Source organism: Oncorhynchus nerka, linkage group LG22 (genome assembly GCF_034236695.1).
Source record: "Oncorhynchus nerka isolate Pitt River linkage group LG22, Oner_Uvic_2.0, whole genome shotgun sequence".
Classification (NCBI taxonomy): Eukaryota; Metazoa; Chordata; class Actinopteri; order Salmoniformes; family Salmonidae; genus Oncorhynchus; species Oncorhynchus nerka.
Genome location: NC_088417.1, coordinates 87058207 through 87081475, shown reverse-complemented (window position 1 = coordinate 87081475; position 23269 = coordinate 87058207). Strand labels below are relative to the sequence as shown.

The window sequence follows — 23269 nt, the reverse complement described above, 5'->3', positions numbered from 1 at the left end:
TGAGGGACATTAGTAGAATGGGTTGACCTTTGGGATATTGACTCTCAACATAAACTGGACTCAATCCATCAGACCTGAGTCAAATATATAGCTACTCCATCAGACCTGGGTCAAATATATAGCTACTCCATCAGACCTGGGTCAAATATATAGCTACTCCATCAGACCTGGGTCAAATATATATATGTCTACTACTTCCACATATTTCAGCTGAGCTTGAGTTAGTTTGCCTGGTGAAATGGAGCCTATGGAATAGTCCACAGTGTCTCCAAACTGTGCAACCTATATTTGACCCAGGTTTGCCACTATGTCGGCTGACTACAGCCAGGGATATGCTCCTCACCTTCTGTTCAGCTCTTTCACCTCAGTGCAGATGAAGGACATGAGATGAGGAGGGGAAGTCACACTACATTTTGGAGTAGATCTCTAATTCACTTCAACAGCTCTATCTATGGCAATTTCTCTGCTTGTAATACACTCTCTGCAGTGAATTGCTTTATTCTGACCAACTTGCTTTTGCCTTCTTTCCTAGGAAGTGTGTAGAGAGCTCTGGTGCCTTAGCAAAAGCAACCGCTGTGTCACCAACAGTATCCCTGCTGCCGAGGGGACCTTGTGTCAGACGGGAAGCATTGAGAAAGGGGTAAGTCTATACTAGCAGTCTCATTGTCTACACACTTGTTGTCTCTTATAGTCTACACCAGGGTTTCCTAAATTACGGGTCGCAACCCGATGTAGGGTCGCCGGATTTGAAAATAGGGTCACGAGAGAAAAGGTGCGCTTGGTTCATAGAACCGGGGTTATATCAGTAACCTCCGGTAGCTGCTAGATGTGGTTGTAATCAACAGAGCGGTTTCGGTTTTCTTCCTACAAATGTGGCTCTATCTTTTGAATGGTTTAAGCCACAAAATATTATGGCTCCATCAGGAACATGTACATACTCACTGTTTCCCTCAATGATTATGTTATTTTCTACACAGAAGATCATTGGGCGGCAGGTAGCCTTGTGGTTAGAGCGTTGGACTAGTAACCGAATAGTTGCTAGATCCAATCCCCAAGCTGACAAGGTAAAAATCTGCCGTTTTGCCCCTGAACAAGGCAGTTCAGGGGTCGTCACTGTTCTTAGGCCGTCATTGAAAATAATATTTTTTTCTAAACTGACTTACCTAGTTAGATAAAAAATACAACATTATTGCCTGATGATCTTCTGAACCCAATATCTTTGTGATACATTTGTCATTTCAGATTGAAATGCTGTCAGACTGATTTGTAATATACTGTCATAGACCCAATTAAAAAACTAAATATTGGTCGATTACCGCACCTTTTTTTTAACATGCTGGGGCCGCAAACATTTTTCCATTTTTGAACTTCTGAATCATCTTGTCACAGGAGAATGTGACCTGGTTGCTGTGGCATTCCGGTAACCACGACAGCGGATGTTGACATGTCATTAGACCAAGTATAAACTGGCCTTCAGTCTCTGCGACTGTCACAACATCCGTTGTTGTGGTTGCCGGACTGCCACAGCAACCAAACCAAATTCTTCTCTGACAAGAGGATGTAGGAGTTCAGAGATTCTCTGATACTTTTATTTTGTCACACTGTGGCAGTACGCTATTTTCTGTTAGCTCGCCACTACCTTGTAAATAATTATGTTGTTGTGGGTTTATTTTCCTGTAATAATTAATAAAAAAATAGCTTAAGTTAAGATGTTGTCAGTTATACTCCGGTCATTATTTTAATAGCTAGCCAACTTGGTGGCTAACTAGCTAGCAACAAACAAAAACATTGTTTAGAAAATGTATTTTAGTTGCCTTGCTTGCTAGGCTGACATTTACTGAATCTATTTAAACGGATGGGTTTATTGGAGTTAAAATAGAGCACGTATGCTATTTGGAGCCCTGGGCTGCTGATGTCATGCAAAGACTGTCGTTTAGTGTTTATACTTTCTCATAACTTGCCTAGTTAAATAAAGGTTAAATAAAATAAAACAAATAACGACAAGTTTGATGTCAGACGACAATAGACTGTTCATGATGTCGCTACGGCAATTGTCTACAGACGATAGACGGACTGTAAACTAGCCTTTAGAGTTTAGGGTAGGGACGTCCCAAGGATTCCACATAGCACTGACCCTAGTCCCAGTGTGACTCGCCACGCCGCGGTCAGGTTAGACGGACGACAGTGAGACAGTTTTAACACAGATTACGGCGGCCATTGTCACTGGATGGTCTGAGGTCTAAAAGGAAAGAATAGGAGGCTGTCATGTGTCATTACTGTCTGCTGACTGGAGCCTTTCAGAGCTGGGGGCCACCGACCAGGTCCTGGGCTACACAGGGGGCCCAAGTTGAGATCAGCTCAGGGGGCTTTAGGACAGGGGGCTTTGGGGGAGGCTGATGACGCGCTCCTGTCTGGGTTGAGGGTGGGTGGTGAGGGGGATGTGGAGCGGCTTCAAAGGAACACGACTGTCAACCATTTGTCACCAGGCCTGTAATGGAGAGGCCCTGCCAACTAGAGGGAAGGGGGGGGGGAGATGGTAGGAGAGGGAGGGAGAAGTGGAGGGGGACAAAGGGGAAAGTGTTGGTGGTGGTGAGAAAGGTAGAGGATAGAAAGGAAGTAGTGATGTTTGAGAGGGAAGAATGAGGTATGGGGTAGAGCAAGAGAAGGGGGAGAGATAAGGAGAAGAAAGGAGATAAGAGAGAGAAAATAAGTGGTTTCCCAGGAAAGACTATTATGCTACTGTCCTAGACATTGGTACAGTAGTCGTGTCGCCCAAAGGTCACAGCTTTCTGTGGCACCCACACACACACACACACACACACACACACACACACACACACACACACACACACACACACACACACACACACACAGGTACACACACACACACTTGCAGGTGGTGAAAGGCTGATAGGTGTGCGGGGTGATAGATAGGTAGTGTGTGTCAGCTCCTCTCTGATAAGACATTCTCTCCCAGGCTATTTCAGTCAAACTGGAAACACAGACAAGGTCTTAAGGACTCTCTCTCTTTCTCACTCTCCGTCTTTCTTCTTCACTGCTGTCTCTCTCTCTCTCCTTCACTGACCTCTCTCTCCCTCTCCATGCAGTGTTAATCTTGTTTATACAGTGTGTTAGTGCATTGCCTTTCTCTGCTCTGAGCCAAGGAGAATGAGTACAGTGCCCTGGTTATCCCTCTCAATTCAATTCAAATCAAGGGGCTTTATTGGTATGGGAAACATATGTTAACATTGCCAAAGCAAGTGAAGTAGATAATAAACAAAAGTGAAATAAACAATAAAAATGAACAGTAAACATTACACTCACAGAAGTTCTAAAAGAATAAAGACATTTCAAATGTCATATTATGTCTATAAACAGTGTTGTAACGATGTGCAAATGGTTAAAGTACTAAAGGGAAAATAAATAAACAGAAATACGGGTTGTATTTACAATGGTGTTTGTTCTTCACTGGTTGCACTTTTCTTGTGACAACAGGTCACAAATATTGCTGATGTGATGGCAAACTGCGGTATTTCACCCAATAGATATGGGAGTTTATCAAAATTGGATTCGTTTTCAAATTATTTGTGGGTCTGTGTAATCTGAGGGAAATATGTGTCTCTAATATGGTCATACATTTGGCAGTAGGTTAGGAAGTGCAGCTCAGTTTCCACCTCATTTTATGGGCCGTGTGCACATAGCCTGTCTTCTCTTGAGAGCCAGGTCTGCCTACGGCGGCCTTTCTCAATAGCAAGGCTAATCTCACTGAGTCTGTACATAGTCAAAGATTTCCTTAATTTTGGGTCAGTCACAGTGGTCAGGTATTCTGCCACTGTGTACTGTCTGTCTCTGTCCTTCTGCATTGTTCATCTCTGATGTGAACGAGTGAGGAAGTGAGTGAGTGCGTGAGGAAGTGAGTGAGTGAGTGAGTGAGTGAGTGAGTGAGTGAGTGAGGGAGGGAGGGAGGGAGGGAGGGAGGGAGGGAGGGAGGGAGGGAGGGTAATAATTCAATTTTAAACTGATTATGGCACCTAGGCAGATTATGCAACAGTCATGTAAACATCTTACTCTGCTTATCTTAATCGGTGTAAAGCAATCTTTCAAACTATTAATGGGCGTTCCAGCGGTGTATTTGATCTGCACATATGCTAGCACCAGCAGAGTGAGACTCCCTCTTCACCGTGAGGGAAGTGAGTTCAGAACAACTGAATATGTCTTAGAAGTAGTTTTCACATACCAACTTGATATGTTCCAACTCAGAACCAGATATGTTTCCCAAAAAGAACACGGTTGCTGTGATAGAACGTTTATTTTGATGGAGATTTTCTGCATTTATCAGAGTGCCATCAGGTGTCCGTGTAAACAGGATTATTAAGGAAATCATTCTTCTTGCAAAGCATGAAAAACGGTTGAATCAAACTATTATACTAATCTGATTATCCACAATAATCGCATTATTGTGTGCATGTAACCGTACTCACTGACACAGTTACAGACCTACAACCTCTACAACCTTAACCAATGATTAATCCCCCCCATCCTCTCAGTGGTGCTACCAGGGGGAGTGTGTGATATTCGGGACGTGGCCCCAGAGTGTGGACGGAGGCTGGGGTCCCTGGTCATCGTGGGGGGAGTGCAGCAGGACCTGCGGAGGGGGAGTCTCATCCTCCATGAGACACTGTGACAGCCCAGCGTAAGTAGGCAAAGTAAGCCACAGCAAGCTGAACACACACATCCAGGACCTCACCTACAGGTGTGTGTGTGTGTGTGTGTGATCACTAATGCGTTGATCATATAAATATTTATTAAGTATACTGTGTAGATAACCAGTAGATACTAGGTTGAATGGCGGGAACCCGGTTACTGAGATCTTCCGCCCAAAACCACTCCCCTTTCCCGGGATAAATAACTACGAAGAACCGGTAAATTATAATCAATTATTTATATGAACAGCATGGCGTGAAACGGAACTGTTAAATTATATGCGATGTTTAAATCTGTCTTCTCTACGGCCTCTGCATGATGAGTCAACGCTCAGGGTGGGGACAGACCCATCTCACTATGGAGCGCCGTTTACAATGCAGTTCACAGCGTGCTAACTTTTTATCTTGTGACAGATAGGCCTACATTTGCTGAACCATAGCCTCTGCTACAGTAATAAAAGACTGCATGCGCGTCTAATTTACCCAGCTCCATCTGGCTTTCAGGGATCACCTTGTTTTTGAATTGTAAAGATACATTTTAAAAATGTGTTGTAAAAGTAAAACAGCCTATCACTTGAATATCGTTGCTTTAAATCAGTGCACCCAGTCTTTCTCTCTCTCCATTAACTCCATTCCAAAATAGATCATCCTGTTCTAGATTGAAATATAGCCCTATATAAAGATGTCCTAGCCTACCTCTTTCAAGTTATAAATTCAATGCAGTATTAGCCTTATATTTAGCTAATTAACTATGGGTTATGTATAATAAGTTTCTAACTTATAGCCTTTGTCTCTTGCGCAATACAAAAGCATCTGTGCTCTGCTGGCCTCTCCTTAAAAAAAACGCTCCTTAGCTCTTGGAGTCCTAGGCAGGAAAAGCTAGACTAGAATAGCTTGCCGTACATAATTATTACACTTTTTTGCATTTCTTATACCAATTAACAAGCTCTTTTTTGATGAATGTTAAATACAGCAGCCAATAGAACTCGCTGCAGTTTGAAAGAAGAGCAAACGTACGATGCCGGTAAGCTATAGCAGTTATTTATTCAGACCCATAAACATTCAATGTTTGTGAAGAGAAGTGAACGCCTTCTACATCCACTTCCAGTCCTATATGATTCAAGGATGTCATTAGAATGGTTAAGATAGGCCTCCTGAGTGGTGCAGCAGTCTAAGGCACTGCATCGCTTCATCACTTCAGATCTGGGATTGATCCCAGTGCCATTGGGCGGCGCACAATTGGCCCAGCGTTGTCTGGGGTAGGGGAGGTTTTGGCTGGGGGGGCTTTACTTGGCTCCTCACACTCTAGTGACGGTCATCAGTTCAACGGTGTTTCCTTTGACACATTGGTGAGGCTAGCTTCCGGATTAAGTGAGCAGGTGTTAAGGAACGAGGCTTGGCGGATCATGTTTTGGAGAACACATGAATTGACCTTCGCCTCTCCTGAGACGGTTGGGGAGTTGCAGCGATGAGACAAGATCGCAATTGGATATCACGAAATTAGGGAGAAAAAGGGGTTAAAATACCCCCAAAAATACAAAAAAAATAAGGATTAAGATGAAGACAACTAAACTTATTTAATTGAACTGTTGAAATCGAGGAAGAATTGAAGCAACAATAGAGAGAGAAAGAGGAGGTAGGCTAATAATGGGAAATATTATGAAAGGTATATATGCCTCAGCCTACTAGTTATACAAATAGGCCCTATTATATTTCAAAATTAAAATAACATTTGCTAGCCTATGCTTGTAACTTTGTAACTTTGTAGGCCGCATGTGCTGCACCAGAATCGCAGAGGGTTCTACATGGAACATAACAGAGTTCTACTTGGAACCAAAAACGGTTCTCCTGGGGACAGCACCAAAAAACTTTTGGAACCCTTTATTCCTCCCTCGTTTCTCTCCTCTCTTTCAGGCCTTCTGGAGGAGGGAAGTACTGTCTCGGAGAGAGGAAGCGCTACAGATCGTGTAACACAGATGTGAGTTCACATTCCCCTTCTTTTTCTTCCACCCCCCCTCCTCTCTTTGCTTCTCTCTCTCACTCTCTGTCTCTCTTTCTCTCGCTGTTTCTCTTCACTCTCTCTCTCGCTCTGTCTCTCTTTCTCTCAATTCAATTAAATTTGCTTTATTGGCGTGACGTAACAATACGCATATTGCCAAAGCGTACTTTGGAGATTAAATTAACGTAATAATAATCAATACTGTCAACAGGACAACAGTAACTTCAATAATCAAGGGTCAAAATAACCATACATTGAACAATAACAATAACAATGGTTTAGAGGACATGTGCAGGTTGGTTGGTCTCTCAGACACTGTCCCTCATTTTATGGCAGGCAGCAATGTAGTGCGCTGCCAACCCACAGCTCTCTGCTTCCTCCCCCAACAGGACGGGTAGACTATTCTCATCAGAGAGATCTTTGAAACATTGAATAAGTGTTTCAAATTTGGGGAATTGATACTCTCTAATTGTTTTAATTGTTTTGTATTTTTTACAATTTGTCAGGAAATGCAGCTCTGTCTCAGGTTCTGCTGTTGTGCAGTGGTTGCACAGCCTTTCCTCTACAGAGAGCCAGGTTTGCCTGTCTACCCTTTTCAATGGCAAGGCTGTGCTCACTGAGAAAGTACTTTGTCAAGGTTTTTCGAAGGTTTTGATCAGTAACCATGGTCAAATAGCCATGGTGTACTTCCTCATATTTATTTTTATTTGATTTATTTCACCTTTATTTAACCAGGTAGGCCAGTTGAGAACAAGTTCTCATTTACAACTGCGACCTGGCCAAGATAAATCAAAGTAGTGCGACACAAACAACAACACAGAGTTACACATGGGATAAACAAAAGTACAGTCAATAACACAATAGAAAAATCTGTATACAGTGTGTGTAAATGAGGTAAGATTAGGGAGGTAAGGCAATAAATAGGCCGTAATGGCAAAGTAATTACAATTGAGCAATTAAACACTGGAGTGATAGATGTGCAGAAGATGAATGTGCAAGTAGAGATACTGGGGTGCAAAGGAGCAATATGGGGATGAGGTAGTTTGATGGGCTATTTACAGATGGGCTATGTATAGGTGTAATGATCTGTGAGCTGCTCTGACAGCTGATGTTTAAAGTTAGTGAGGGAGATATGAGTCTCCAGCTTCAGTGATTTTTGCAATTCGTTCCAGTCATTGGCAGCAGTGAACTGGAAGGAAAGGCGGCCAAAGGAGGAATAGACTTTGGGGAAGACCAGTGAAATATACCTGCTGGAGCGCGTGCTAGGGGTGGTGTTGCTATGGTGACCAGTGAGCTGAGATAAGGTGGGGCTTTACCTAGCAAAGACTTATCAATGACCTGGAGCCAGTGGGTTTGGCGACGAATTTGATGCGAGGGCCAGTCAGCGAGAGCATACAGGTCGCAGGTGGGTAGTATATGGGGCTTTGGTGACAAAACGGATGGCACTGTGATAGACTGCATCCAATTTGCTGAGTAGAGTGTTGGAGGCTATTTTATAAATAACATCACCAAAGTCAAGGGTCGGTAGGATAGTCAGTTTTACGAGGGTATGTTTGGCAGCATGAGTGAAGGGTGCTTTGTTGCGAAATAGGAAGCCGATTCTAGATTTAATTTTGGATTAGAGATGCTTAATGTGAGTCTGGAAGGAGAGTTTACAGTCTAACCAGACACCTAGGTATGTGTAGTTGTCCACATATTCTAAGTCAGAACCGTCCAGAGTAGTGATGCTGGACGGGCGGGCAGGTGCGGGCAGCGATCAGTTGAATAGCATGCATTTAGTTTTACTTGCATTTAAGAGCAGTTGGAGGCCACGGAAGGAGAGTTGTATGGCATTGAAGCTCGTCTGGATGTTAGTTAACACAGTGTCCAAAGAAGGGCCAGCAGTATACAGAATGGTGTTGTCTGAGTAGAGGTGGATCAGAGAATCACCAGCAGCAAGAGCGACATCATTGATGTATCCAGAGAGAGAGAGAAGGAGAGAGAAAGCATGCAGGGCATTCTATGCCATTTAAAAACACATTCTCTCTCTAGATTTAGGGCCAGATAGCACTGCATTTTGCTTTCCCAATAGGTCATGTAGTTTTGTTTTGACTGTGTTGTAATTTGGTTTATTCTGATTGATTGGATTTTCTGGTCCTGAGGCTTCAGTGTGTTAGTAGAACAGATTTGTGAACTCAGCCGGATGAGGGGACTAATTTCTTTGCTCAGCTCTTGGCATTGCAGGGCTTGGTAATGATATGAGAGGGGGTCACTGCCTTTTTCCAAAACTTTATTGTTATTTTTTTAGTTATTATTATTAGTGGATATTGGCCTAATTATGCCCTGCATGCATTGTTTGTAGTTTTCCTCTGGACATGTAAGATAATCTTACAGAACTCTGCATGCAGGGTGTCAATGGGATGAAATCTTGTTTTGCAAGTCAACTCCACACCTCACTGGCATAAAGTGCAATTGGTTCAATGACGCATTTAAATTTGTTTTTTGCTTTCAGTTCATTCACTGCCTCATTTAGGTGTCCAGTTGAGCTTCTTGTTAAACCTAAGCAGTTGTAGTGTTTGTAGTACTCTATATATTTTGCACCAATTGAGAACTTTGGTATAATTCCCTGAAACCTGGATCTTCTCTGGAAAATCATTATGCAATCATTATTAGATCATCTCTCTCTCTCTCTCTGTGTCTTTCTGTCTCGCTCTGTCTCTGTCTCTCACTGTCTTTCTTTCTTTCTCTCTCTCTCTTTTTCTCTCTGTCTCTCTGTCTCCATCTGTCTCTCTCTCTATTTCTCTCTCTGTCTCTCTCTATGTATCTGTCTCTCCACCTCCCTCCCTCCCTCCCTCCCATTTCTCTCTCACTCCTGTAAGGTTGTTGGACAATCCCTCTGTTTTTAAGGTTGCTAAGAGGACGAACATACTATGTTGTTCATTGTTCTCTGTTGGACGTAAACATCAGCCAATATCCCTAAAGCCATTCACTAAAGCCTGACTATCTGACTGTGTCAAGATAATGAATGGAGTATCACTGACTGTTTGATTGATGGAACAGATTTAACGCAAGAGCGGTTTTGGGAAAACAGAGAGCACTGAGGATGCTACTCCTTGGGCACCGACATAAATTCAGCGTTCCACGTTGATTGGTGGTAACAACATCGATTCAACTAGTCATTGGGGAAATGTTTTGGTCCTGGGGAATTTAGGTTGTTTGTAGTGTTTCTTAGTCACCTTGTTGAACGACATTGTTAAATACAGCACTTCAGTCCCCAAAAATACATTGAAAAAATATTTTGTAAGGCTGCAAACTATTTCTAGGTGGCCTTTATTTCTGAAGGTGAACATTTAGCCAGTTTGGAGACTTGTGGATACTTGACCACAAATCTTAAAAATAACAGCTGAGAGCATTGAATGTTTACTTTGGAAAACAAACACCATCCCGACCTCTGCTTCCTTACCCCGACTGTAGCACGTCCAACACAAACGCGGTGTAGTACGGTCCACAAAGATCCTACACACACACGCACGCACGCACACACACACACACACACACACACACACACACACACACACACACCCACGCACGCACGCACGCACGCACGCACGCACACACACACACACGCACACACAAACGCACGCACGCACACACACACACACACACACACACACACACACACATTCACAGATAACCTCACGGCTCTCAGAGAAGATCGCTCATGGCTCTCAGAGAAGATAACTTCTCCCACAGCTTTGACCGGCGTGTGTGTGTGTCTGTGTGTGTGTGTAATGACTTAATTAATTTACACACACACACTCCCAGCTCCCCTACTGCCTGTGGTTCCTGTCCTCGTCATTGTTCCCTGCTGAGGTCAGCACTCATTTGTTCTCGCTTTCACAACAATGAGCTAATTCGACACCCCCCTCCCTGCCTCCCTCCCACTGTCCCCTGCAACCAGTTCAGGACTGTTAGTGATATCAGAGCCCTAGTTCAGGAGATCTTTGTACTATTAAATGTCACCTCCTAATTTAATTGGAAGCATGGCAACAATGGAGGTAGGGAGGCCCTGCAGGGTGTTAGAGGTTCCTCTGTAGTGCCTCACACAATGTGTGTTAACTCTAGACAGAGTGTGTTAACTCTAGACAGTGTGTTACCTCTAGACAGAGTGTGTTATCTCTAGACAGAGTGTGTTACCTCTAGACAGAGTGTGTTAACTCTAGACAGAGTGTGTTACCTCTAGACAGAGTGTGTTACCTCTAGACAGAGTGTGTTATCTCTAGACAGAGTGTGTTACCTCTAGACAGAGTGTGTTAACTCTAGACAGAGTGTGTTACCTCTAGACAGAGTGTGTTACCTCTAGACAGAGTGTGTTATCTCTAGACAGAGTGTGTTAACTCTAGACAGTGTGTTACCTCTAGACAGAGTGTGTTATCTCTAGACAGAGTGTGTTACCTCTAGACAGAGTGTGTTAACTCTAGACAGAGTGTGTTACCTCTAGACAGAGTGTGTTACCTCTAGACAGAGTGTGTTAACTCTAGACAGAGTGTGTTACCTCTAGACAGAGTGTGTTACCTCTAGACAGAGTGTGTTATCTCTAGACAGAGTGTGTTACCTCTAGACAGAGTGTGTTACCTCTAGACAGAGTGTGTTAACTCTAGACAGAGTGTGTTACCTCTAGACAGAGTGTGTTACCTCTAGACAGAGTGTGTTATCTCTAGACAGATTGTGTTACCTCTAGACAGAGTGTGTTAACTCTAGACAGTGTGTTACCTCTGGACAGAGTGTGTTACATCTAGACAGAGTGTGTTACCTCTAGACAGAGTGTGTTAACTCTAGACAGAGTGTGTTACCTCTAGACAGAGTGTGTTACCTCTAGACAGAGTGTGTTAACTCTAGACAGTGTGTTACATCTAGACAGAGTGTGTTACCTCTAGACAGAGTGTGTTAACTATAGACAGAGTGCGTTACCTCTAGACAGAGTGCTTTACCTCTAGACAGATTGTGTTACCTCTAGACAGAGTGCTTTACCTCTAGACAGATTGTGTTACATCTAGACAGAGTGTGTTACCTCTAGACAGAGTGCGTTACCTCTAGACAGAGTGCGTTACCTCTAGACAGAGTGTTTTACCTCTAGACAGAGTGTGTTACCTCTAGACAGAGTGTGTTACATCTAGACAGAGTGTGTTACCTCTAGACAGAGTGTGTTAACTCTAGACAGAGTGTGTTACCTCTAGACAGAGTGTGTTAACTCTAGACAGAGTGTGTTACCTCTAGACAGAGTGCTTTACCTCTAGACAGATTGTGTTACATCTAGACAGTGTGTTACCTCTAGACAGAGTGCGTTACCTCTAGACAGAGTGCGTTACCTCTAGACAGAGTGTTTTACCTCTAGACAGAGTGTGTTACCTATAGACAGAGTGTGTTACATCTAGACAGAGTGTGTTACCTCTAGACAGAGTGTGTTAACCTGTTGCTTCTACTCGGGACGCTTGCGTCCCAACTAGAGCTCTGGAAATGCAAATGCGCTACGCTAAATGCTAATAGTATTAGTTCAAACTCAAAAGTTCATTAAAATACACATGCAGGGTATCGAATTAAAGCTACACTCGTTGTGAATCCAGGCAACAAGTCAGATTTTTAAAATGCTTTTCGGCTAAAAGCATGAGAAGCTATTATCTGATAGCATGTAACACCCAAAAAGACCCACAGGGACGTAAACAAAATAATTAGCATTTCGGCGTTACACAAACCGCACAATAAAATAGAAAACATTCATTACCTTTCACCATCTTCTTTGTTGGCACTACTAGATGTCCCATAAACACTATTTGGGTCTTTATTTCGATTAAATCGGTCCATATAAAGCCTAGATATCGTTATATGTAGACTGTGTGATAAACGAAAAAAACATTGTTTCAAAACGTAACGTCATTTTTTAAAATTCAAAAAGTCGACGATAAACTTTCACAAAACACTTCGAAATACGTTTGTAATGCAACTTTAGGTATTAGTAAACGTTAATAAGCGATAAAATTCATCAGGAGGCGATGTAAAGATCATTAGCTGTCCGTCTGGAAAAATGTCCGGCTAGAAACTCAACGAAAATATCCGGTCCTAGACCATAGGAGATACGGTGCCCTGCATGTGTTTGACCAAGAAAAAACTCGAAGGGAAATGACAAGACTCTAGACACCGTGTGGAAGCTGTAGGTACTGCAACCTCAGTCAATTAATTGTGGTTCACCTTTATCAATGGGTTCAAGTAGCGCATGGATATATTTTCCCATTTTCAGTGATCAGTTTTTCCTGTGCTTTTCGATGTAAATGCCGTTCTGGTAAAGCCACAGCAGTGATTTAACCAGTTTTATAAACGTCTGAGTGTTTTCTATCCACACAGACTAAGCAAATGCATATACTATATTCCTGGCATGAGTAGCAGGGCGCTGAAATGTTGCGCGATTTTTAACAGAATGTTCAAAAAAGTAGAGGGTCGACTTAAGAGGTTAACTCTAGACAGAGTGTGTTACCTCTAGACAGAGTGTGTTACCTCTAGACAGAGTGTGTTACCTCTAGACAGAGTGCGTTACCTCTAGACAGAGTACGTTACCTCTAGACAGAGTGTGTTACCTCTAGACAGAGTGCTTTACCTCTAGACAGATTGTGTTACATCTAGACAGTGTGTTACCTCTAGACAGAGTGCGTTACCTCTAGACAGAGTGCGTTACCTCTAGACAGAGTGTTTTACCTCTAGACAGAGTGTGTTACCTATAGACAGAGTGTGTTACATCTAGACAGAGTGTGTTACCTCTAGACAGAGTGTGTTAACCTGTTGCTTCTACTCGGGACGCTTGCGTCCCAACTAGAGCTCTGGAAATGCAAATGCGCTACGCTAAATGCTAATAGTATTAGTTCAAACTCAAAAGTTCATTAAAATACACATGCAGGGTATCGAATTAAAGCTACACTCGTTGTGAATCCAGGCAACAAGTCAGATTTTTAAAATGCTTTTCGGCGAAAGCATGAGAAGCTATTATCTGATAGCATGTAACACCCAAAAAGACCCACAGGGGACGTAAACAAAATAATTAGCATTTCGGCGTTACACAAACCGCACAATAAAATAGAAAACATTCATTACCTTTCACCATCTTCTTTGTTGGCACTACTAGATGTCCCATAAACACTATTTGGGTCTTTATTTCGATTAAATCGGTCCATATAAAGCCTAGATATCGTTATATGTAGACTGTGTGATAAACGAAAAAACATCGTTTCAAAACGTAACGTCATTTTTTAAAATTCAAAAAGTCGACGATAAACTTTCACAAAACACTTCGAAATACGTTTGTAATGCAACTTTAGGTATTAGTAAACGTTAATAAGCGATAAAATTCATCAGGAGGCGATGTAAAGATCATTAGCTGTCCGTCTGGAAAAATGTCCGGCTAGAAACTCAACGAAAATATCCGGTCCTAGACCATAGGAGATACGGTGCCCTGCATGTGTTTGACCAAGAAAAAACTCGAAGGGAAATGACAAGACTCTAGACACCGTGTGGAAGCTGTAGGTACTGCAACCTCAGTCAATTAATTGTGGTTCACCTTTATCAATGGGTTCAAGTAGCGCATGGATATATTTTCCCATTTTCAGTGATCAGTTTTTCCTGTGCTTTTCGATGTAAATGCCGTTCTGGTAAAGCCACAGCAGTGATTTAACCAGTTTTATAAACGTCTGAGTGTTTTCTATCCACACAGACTAAGCAAATGCATATACTATATTCCTGGCATGAGTAGCAGGGCGCTGAAATGTTGCGCGATTTTTAACAGAATGTTCAAAAAAGTAGAGGGTCGACTTAAGAGGTTAACTCTAGACAGAGTGTGTTACCTCTAGACAGAGTGTGTTACCTCTAGACAGAGTGTGTTACCTCTAGACAGAGTGCGTTACCTCTAGACAGAGTACGTTACCTCTAGACAGAGTGTTTTACCTCTAGACAGAGTGTGTTACCTCTAGACAGAGTGTGTTACATCTAGACAGAGTGTGTTACCTCTAGACAGAGTGTGTTAACTCTAGACAGAGTGTGTTACCTCTAGACAGAGTGTGTTAACTCTAGACAGAGTGTGTTACCTCTAGACAGAGTGGGTTACCTCTAGACAGAGTGTGTTAACTCTAGACAGTGTGTTACATCTAGACAGACTGTGTTACCTCTAGACAGAGTGTGTTAACTCTAGACAGAGTGCGTTACCTCTAGACAGAGTGCTTTACCTCTAGACATATTGTGTTACATCTAGACACAGTGTGTTACCTCTAGACAGAGTGTGTTACCTCTAGACAGAGTGCTTTACCTCTAGACAGAGTGTGTTACCTCTAGACAGTGTGTTATCTCTAGACAGTGTGTTACCTCTAGACAGAGTGTGTTAACTCTAGACAGTGTATTACCTCTAGACAGAGTGCGTTACCTCTAGACAGAGTGCGTTGCCTCTAGACAGAGTGTGTTACCTCTAGACAGAGTGTGTTACCTCTAGACAGAGTGTGTTAACTCTAGACAGAGTGTGTTAACTCTAGACAGAGTGCTTTACCTCTAGACAGATTGTGTTACATCTAGACAGAGTGTGTTACCTCTAGACAGAGTGCGTTACCTCTAGACAGAGTGCGTTACCTCTAGACAGAGTGTTTTACCTCTAGACAGAGTGTGTTAACTCTAGACAGAATGTGTTAACTCTAGACATAGTGTGTTACCTCTAGACAGAGTGTGTTAACTCTAGACAGAGTGTGTTACATCTAGACAGAGTGTGTTACCTCTAGACAGAGTGTGTTAACTCTAGACAGAGTGTGTTACCTCTAGACAGAGTGTGTTACCTCTAGACAGAGTGTGTTAACTCTAGACAGAATGTGTTAACTCTAGACAGAATGTGTTACCTCTAGACAGAGTGTGTTAACTCTAGACAGAGTGTGTTACCTCTAGACAGAGTGGGTTACCTCTAGACAGAGTGTGTTAACTCTAGACAGTGTGTTACATCTAGACAGAGTGTGTCACCTCTAGACAGAGTGTGTTAACTATAGACAGAGTGCGTTACCTCTAGACAGAGTGCTTTACCTCTAGACAGATTGTGTTACATCTAGACAGAGTTTGTTACCTCTAGACAGAGTGCGTTACCTCTAGACAGAGTGTGTTACCTCTAGACAGAGTGTGTTACCTCTAGACAGAGTGTGTTACCTCTAGACAGAGTGTGTTAACTCTAGACAGAGTGTGTTACCTCTAGACAGAGTGTGTTAACTCTAGACAGAGTGTGTTACCTCTAGACAGAGTGCTTTACCTCTAGACAGATTGTGTTACATCTAGACAGAGTGTGTTACCTCTAGACAGAGTGCGTTACCTCTAGACAGAGTGCGTTACCTCTAGACAGAGTGTGTTACCTCTAGACAGAGTGTGTTACATCTAGACAGAGTGTGTTACCTCTAGACAGAGTGTGTTAACTCTAGACAGAGTGTGTTACCTCTAGACAGAGTGTGTTAACTCTAGACAGAGTGTGTTACCTCTAGACAGAGTGGGTTACCTCTAGACAGAGTGTGTTACCTCTAGACAGAGTGCGTTACCTCTAGACAGAGTGCTTTACCTCTAGACATATTGTGTTACATCTAGACACAGTGTGTTACCTCTAGACAGAGTGTGTTACCTCTAGACAGAGTGCTTTACCTCTAGACAGAGTGTGTTACCTCTAGACAGTGTGTTACCTCTAGACAGTGTGTTACCTCTAGACAGAGTGTGTTAACTCTAGACAGTGTATTACCTCTAGACAGAGTGCGTTACCTCTAGACAGAGTGCGTTACCTCTAGACAGAGTGTGTTACCTCTAGACAGAGTGTGTTACCTCTAGACAGAGTGTGTTAACTCTAGACAGAGTGTGTTACCTCTAGACAGAGTGTGTTAACTCTAGACAGAGTGTGTTACCTCTAGACAGAGTGCTTTACCTCTAGACAGATTGTGTTACATCTAGACAGAGTGTGTTACCTCTAGACAGAGTGCGTTACCTCTAGACAGAGTGCGTTACCTCTAGACAGAGTGTTTTACCTCTAGACAGAGTGTGTTACCTCTAGACAGAGTGTGTTACATCTAGACAGAGTGGGTTACCTCTAGACAGAGTGTGTTAACTCTAGACAGTGTGTTACATCTAGACAGAGTGTGTTACCTCTAGACAGAGTGTGTTAACTCTAGACAGAGTGTGTTACCTCTAGACAGAGTGTGTTACCTCTAGACAGAGTGTGTTAACTCTAGACAGAGTGTGTTACCTCTAGACAGAGTGTGTTAACTCTAGACAGAGTGTGTTACCTCTAGACAGAGTGTGTTACCTCTAGACAGAGTGCTTTACCTCTAGACAGATTGTGTTACATCTAGACAGAGTATGTTACCTCTAGACAGAGTGCGTTACCTCTAGACAGAGTGCGTTACCTCTAGACAGAGTGTTTTACCTCTAGACAGAGTGTGTTACCTCTAGACAGAGTGTGTTACATCTAGACAGAGTGTGTTACCTCTAGACAGAGTGTGTTAACTCTAGACAGAGTGTGTTAACTCTAGACAGAGTGTGTTACCTCTAGACAGAGTGTGTTACCTCTAGACAGAGTGCTTTACCTCTAGACAGAGTGTGTTACCTCTAGACAGTGTGTTACCTCTAGACAGTGTGTTACCTCTAGACAGAGTGTGTTAACTCTAGACAGTGTATTACCTCTAGACAGAGTGCGTTACCTCTAGACAGAGTGCGTTACCTCTAGACAGAGTGTGTTACCTCTAGACAGAGTGTGTTACCTCTAGACAGAGTGTGTTACCTCTAGACAGAGTGTGTTAACTCTAGACAGAGTGTGTTACCTCTAGACAGAGTGTGTTAACTCTAGACAGAGTGTGTTACCTCTAGACAGAGTGTGTTAACTCTAGACAGAGTGTGTTACCTCTAGACAGAGTGTGTTACCTCTAGACAGAGTGCTTTACCTCTAGACAGATTGTGTTACATCTAGACAGAGTGTGTTACCTCTAGACAGAGTGCGTTACCTCTAGACAGAGTGCGTTACCTCTAGACAGAGTGTTTTACCTCTAGACAGAGTGTGTTAACTCTAGACAGAGTCTGTTACCTCTAGACAGAGTGTGTTAACTCTCGACAGAGTGTGTTACCTCTAGACAGAGTGTGTTACCTCTAGACAGTATGTTACCTCTAGACAGTGTGTTACCTCTAGACAGAGTGTGTTAACTCTAGACAGTGTATTACCTCTGGACAGAGTGTGTTACCTCTAGACAGAGTGTGTTAACTCTAGACATATTGTGTTAACTCTAGACAGAGTGTGTTACCTCTAGACAGAGTGTGTTACCTCTAGACAGAGTGCTTTACCTCTAGACAGAGTGTGTTACCTCTAGACAGTGTGTTACCTCTAGACAGTGTGTTACCTCTAGACAGAGTGTGTTAACTCTAGACAGTGTATTACCTCTAGACAGAGTGCGTTACCTCTAGACAGAGTGCGTTACCTCTAGACAGAGTGTGTTACCTCTAGACAGAGTGTGTTACCTCTAGACAGAGTGTGTTAACTCTAGACAGAGTGTGTTACCTCTAGACAGAGTGCTTTACCTCTAGACAGATTGTGTTACATCTAGACAGAGTGTGTTACCTCTAGACAGAGTGCGTTACCTCTAGACAGAGTGCGTTACCTCTAGACAGAGTGTTTTACCTCTAGACAGAGTGTGTTACCTCTAGACAGAGTGTGTTACATCTAGACAGAGTGTGTTACCTCTAGACAGAGTGTGTTAACTCTAGACAGAGTGTGTTACCTCTAGACAGAGTGTGTTAACTCTCGACAGAGTGTGTTACCTCTAGACAGAGTGTGTTACCTCTAGACAGTATGTTACCTCTAGACAGTGTGTTACCTCTAGACAGAGTGTGTTAACTCTAGACAGTGTATTACCTCTGGACAGAGTGTGTTACCTCTAGACAGAGTGTGTTAACTCTAGACAGAATGTGTTAACTCTAGACAGAGTGTGTTACCTCTAGACAGAGTGTGTTAACTCTAGACAGAGTGTGTTACCTCTAGACAGAGTGGGTTACCGCTAGACAGAGTGTGTTAACTCTAGACAGTGTGTTACATCTAGACAGAGTGTGTTACCTCTAGACAGAGTGTGTTATCTCTAGACAAAGTGCTTTACCTCTAGACAGAGTGCGTTACCTCTAGACAGAGTGTGTTTACCTCTAGACAGAGTGTGTTACCTCTAGACAGTGTGTTACCTCTAGACAGTGTGTTACCTCTAGACAGAGTGTGTTAACTCTAGACAGAGTGTGTTAACTCTAGACAGAATGTGTTACCTCTAGACAGAGTGTTACCTCTAGACAGAGTGTGTTACCTCTAGACAGTGTGTTACCTCTAGACAGTGTGTTACCTCTAGACAGAGTGTGTTAACTCTAGACAGTGTGTTACATCTAGACAGAGTGTGTTACCTCTAGACAGAGTGCGTTACCTCTAGACAGAGTGCTTTACCTCTAGACATATTGTGTTACATCTAGACACAGTGTGTTACCTCTAGACAGAGTGTGTTACCTCTAGACAGAGTGCTTTACCTCTAGACAGAGTGTGTTACCTCTAGACAGTGTGTTACCTCTAGACAGTGTGTTACCTCTAGACAGAGTGTGTTAACTCTAGACAGTGTATTACCTTTAGACAGAGTGCGTTACCTCTAGACAGAGTGTGTTACCTCTAGACAGAGTGTGTTACCTCTAGACAGAGTGTGTTACCTCTAGACAGAGTGCTTTACCTCTAGACAGATTGTGTTACATCTAGACAGAGTGTGTTACCTCTAGACAGAGTGCGTTACCTCTAGACAGAGTGCGTTACCTCTAGACAGAGTGTTTTACCTCTAGACAGAGTGTGTTACCTCTAGACAGAGTGTGTTACATCTAGACAGAGTGGGTTACCTCTAGACAGAGTGTGTTAACTCTAGACAGTGTGTTACATCTAGACAGAGTGTGTTACCTCTAGACAGAGTGTGTTAACTCTAGACAGAGTGTGTTACCTCTAGACAGAGTCGGTTACCTCTAGACAGAGTGTGTTAACTCTAGACAGAGTGTGTTACCTCTAGACAGAGTGTGTTAACTCTAGACAGTGTGTTACCTCTAGACAGAGTGTGTTACCTCTAGACAGAGTGCTTTACCTCTAGACAGATTGTGTTACATCTAGACAGAGTATGTTACCTCTAGACAGAGTGCGTTACCTCTAGACAGAGTGCGTTACCTCTAGACAGAGTGTTTTACCTCTAGACAGAGTGTGTTACCTCTAGACAGAGTGTGTTACATCTAGACAGAGTGTGTTACCTCTAGACAGAGTGTGTTAACTCTAGACAGAGTGTGTTAACTCTAGACAGAGTGTGTTACCTCTAGACAGAGTGTGTTACCTCTAGACAGAGTGCTTTACCTCTAGACAGAGTGTGTTACCTCTAGACAGTGTGTTACCTCTAGACAGTGTGTTACCTCTAGACAGAGTGTGTTAACTCTAGACAGTGTATTACCTCTAGACAGAGTGCGTTACCTCTAGACAGAGTGCGTTACCTCTAGACAGAGTGTGTTACCTCTAGACAGAGTGTGTTACCTCTAGACAGAGTGTGTTACCTCTAGACAGAGTGTGTTAACTCTAGACAGAGTGTGTTACCTCTAGACAGAGTGTGTTAACTCTAGACAGAGTGTGTTACCTCTAGACAGAGTGTGTTACTCTAGACAGAGTGTGTTACCTCTAGACAGAGTGTGTTACCTCTAGACAGAGTGCTTTACCTCTAGACAGATTGTGTTACATCTAGACAGAGTGTGTTACCTCTAGACAGAGTGCGTTACCTCTAGACAGAGTGCGTTACCTCTAGACAGAGTGTTTTACCTCTAGACAGAGTGTGTTAACTCTAGACAGAGTGTGTTACCTCTAGACAGAGTGTGTTAACTCTAGACAGAGTGTGTTACCTCTAGACAGAGTGTGTTACCTCTAGACAGTATGTTACCTCTAGACAGTGTGTTACCTCTAGACAGAGTGTGTTAACTCTAGACAGTGTATTACCTCTGGACAGAGTGTGTTACCTCTAGACAGAGTGTGTTAACTCTAGACATATTGTGTTAACTCTAGACAGAGTGTGTTACCTCTAGACAGAGTGTGTTACCTCTAGACAGAGTGCTTTACCTCTAGACAGAGTGTGTTACCTCTAGACAGTGTGTTACCTCTAGACAGTGTGTTACCTCTAGACAGAGTGTGTTAACTCTAGACAGTGTATTACCTCTAGACAGAGTGCGTTACCTCTAGACAGAGTGCGTTACCTCTAGACAGAGTGTGTTACCTCTAGACAGAGTGTGTTACCTCTAGACAGAGTGTGTTAACTCTAGACAGAGTGTGTTACCTCTAGACAGAGTGCTTTACCTCTAGACAGATTGTGTTACATCTAGACAGAGTGTGTTACCTCTAGACAGAGTGCGTTACCTCTAGACAGAGTGCGTTACCTCTAGACAGAGTGTTTTACCTCTAGACAGAGTGTGTTACCTCTAGACAGAGTGTGTTACATCTAGACAGAGTGTGTTACCTCTAGACAGAGTGTGTTAACTCTAGACAGAGTGTGTTACCTCTAGACAGAGTGTGTTAACTCTAGACAGAGTGTGTTACCTCTAGACAGAGTGTGTTAACTCTAGACAGAGTGTGTTACCTCTAGACAGAGTGCTTTACCTCTAGACAGAGTGTGTTACCTCTAGACAGTGTGTTACCTCTAGACAGTGTGTTACCTCTAGACAGAGTGTGTTAACTCTAGACAGTGTATTACCTTTAGACAGAGTGCGTTACCTCTAGACAGAGTGTGTTACCTCTAGACAGAGTGTGTTACCTCTAGACAGAGTGTGTTACCTCTAGACAGAGTGTGTTAACTCTAGACAGAGTGTGTTACCTCTAGACAGAGTGTGTTAACTCTAGACAGAGTGTGTTACCTCTAGACAGAGTGCTTTACCTCTAGACAGATTGTGTTACATCTAGACAGAGTGTGTTACCTCTAGACAGAGTGCGTTACCTCTAGACAGAGTGCGTTACCTCTAGACAGAGTGTTTTACCTCTAGACAGAGTGTGTTACCTCTAGACAGAGTGTGTTACATCTAGACAGAGTGGGTTACCTCTAGACAGAGTGTGTTAACTCTAGACAGTGTGTTACATCTAGACAGAGTGTGTTACCTCTAGACAGAGTGTGTTAACTCTAGACAGAGTGTGTTACCTCTAGACAGAGTGTTACCTCTAGACAGAGTGTGTTAACTCTAGACAGAGTGTGTTACCTCTAGACAGAGTGTGTTAACTCTAGACAGTGTGTTACCTCTAGACAGAGTGTGTTACCTCTAGACAGAGTGCTTTACCTCTAGACAGATTGTGTTACATCTAGACAGAGTATGTTACCTCTAGACAGAGTGCGTTACCTCTAGACAGAGTGCGTTACCTCTAGACAGAGTGTTTTACCTCTAGACAGAGTGTGTTACCTCTAGACAGAGTGTGTTACATCTAGACAGAGTGTGTTACCTCTAGACAGAGTGTGTTAACTCTAGACAGAGTGTGTTAACTCTAGACAGAGTGTGTTACCTCTAGACAGAGTGTGTTACCTCTAGACAGAGTGCTTTACCTCTAGACAGAGTGTGTTACCTCTAGACAGTGTGTTACCTCTAGACAGTGTGTTACCTCTAGACAGAGTGTGTTAACTCTAGACAGTGTATTACCTCTAGACAGAGTGCGTTACCTCTAGACAGAGTGCGTTACCTCTAGACAGAGTGTGTTACCTCTAGACAGAGTGTGTTACCTCTAGACAGAGTGTGTTACCTCTAGACAGAGTGTGTTAACTCTAGACAGAGTGTGTTACCTCTAGACAGAGTGTGTTACTCTAGACAGAGTGTGTTACCTCTAGACAGAGTGTGTTACCTCTAGACAGAGTGCTTTACCTCTAGACAGATTGTGTTACATCTAGACAGAGTGTGTTACCTCTAGACAGAGTGCGTTACCTCTAGACAGAGTGCGTTACCTCTAGACAGAGTGTTTTACCTCTAGACAGAGTGTGTTAACTCTAGACAGAGTGTGTTACCTCTAGACAGAGTGTGTTAACTCTCGACAGAGTGTGTTACCTCTAGACAGAGTGTGTTACCTCTAGACAGTATGTTACCTCTAGACAGTGTGTTACCTCTAGACAGAGTGTGTTAACTCTAGACAGTGTATTACCTCTGGACAGAGTGTGTTACCTCTAGACAGAGTGTGTTAACTCTAGACATATTGTGTTAACTCTAGACAGAGTGTGTTACCTCTAGACAGAGTGTGTTACTCTAGACAGAGTGTGACAGAGTTACCTCTAGACAGAGTGCTTACCTCTAGACAGAGTGTGTTACCTCTAGACAGAGACAGTGTGTTACCTCTAGACAGACAGTGTATTACCTCTAGACAGAGTGCGTTACCTCTAGACAGAGTGCGTTACCTCTAGACAGAGTGTGTTACCTCTAGACAGAGTGTGTTACCTCTAGACAGAGTGTGTTAACTCTAGACAGAGTGTGTTACCTCTAGAGAGAGTGCTTTACC

General features: G+C 42.9%; 1 protein-coding gene across 1 annotated transcript in view; it reads left to right on the top strand.

Moving 5' to 3' along the window:
- Positions 1-23269, top strand: part of LOC115121427 (A disintegrin and metalloproteinase with thrombospondin motifs 6-like) — a 182464-nt gene that overhangs the window by 56870 nt on the left and 102325 nt on the right. Inside the window, exons 3-5 of the mRNA XM_065006834.1 lie at positions 533-640; positions 4548-4693; positions 6618-6681. Of these exons, the coding sequence (XP_064862906.1) occupies positions 533-640; positions 4548-4693; positions 6618-6681 (318 nt within the window). The remainder of the gene's footprint in view (positions 1-532; positions 641-4547; positions 4694-6617; positions 6682-23269) is intronic.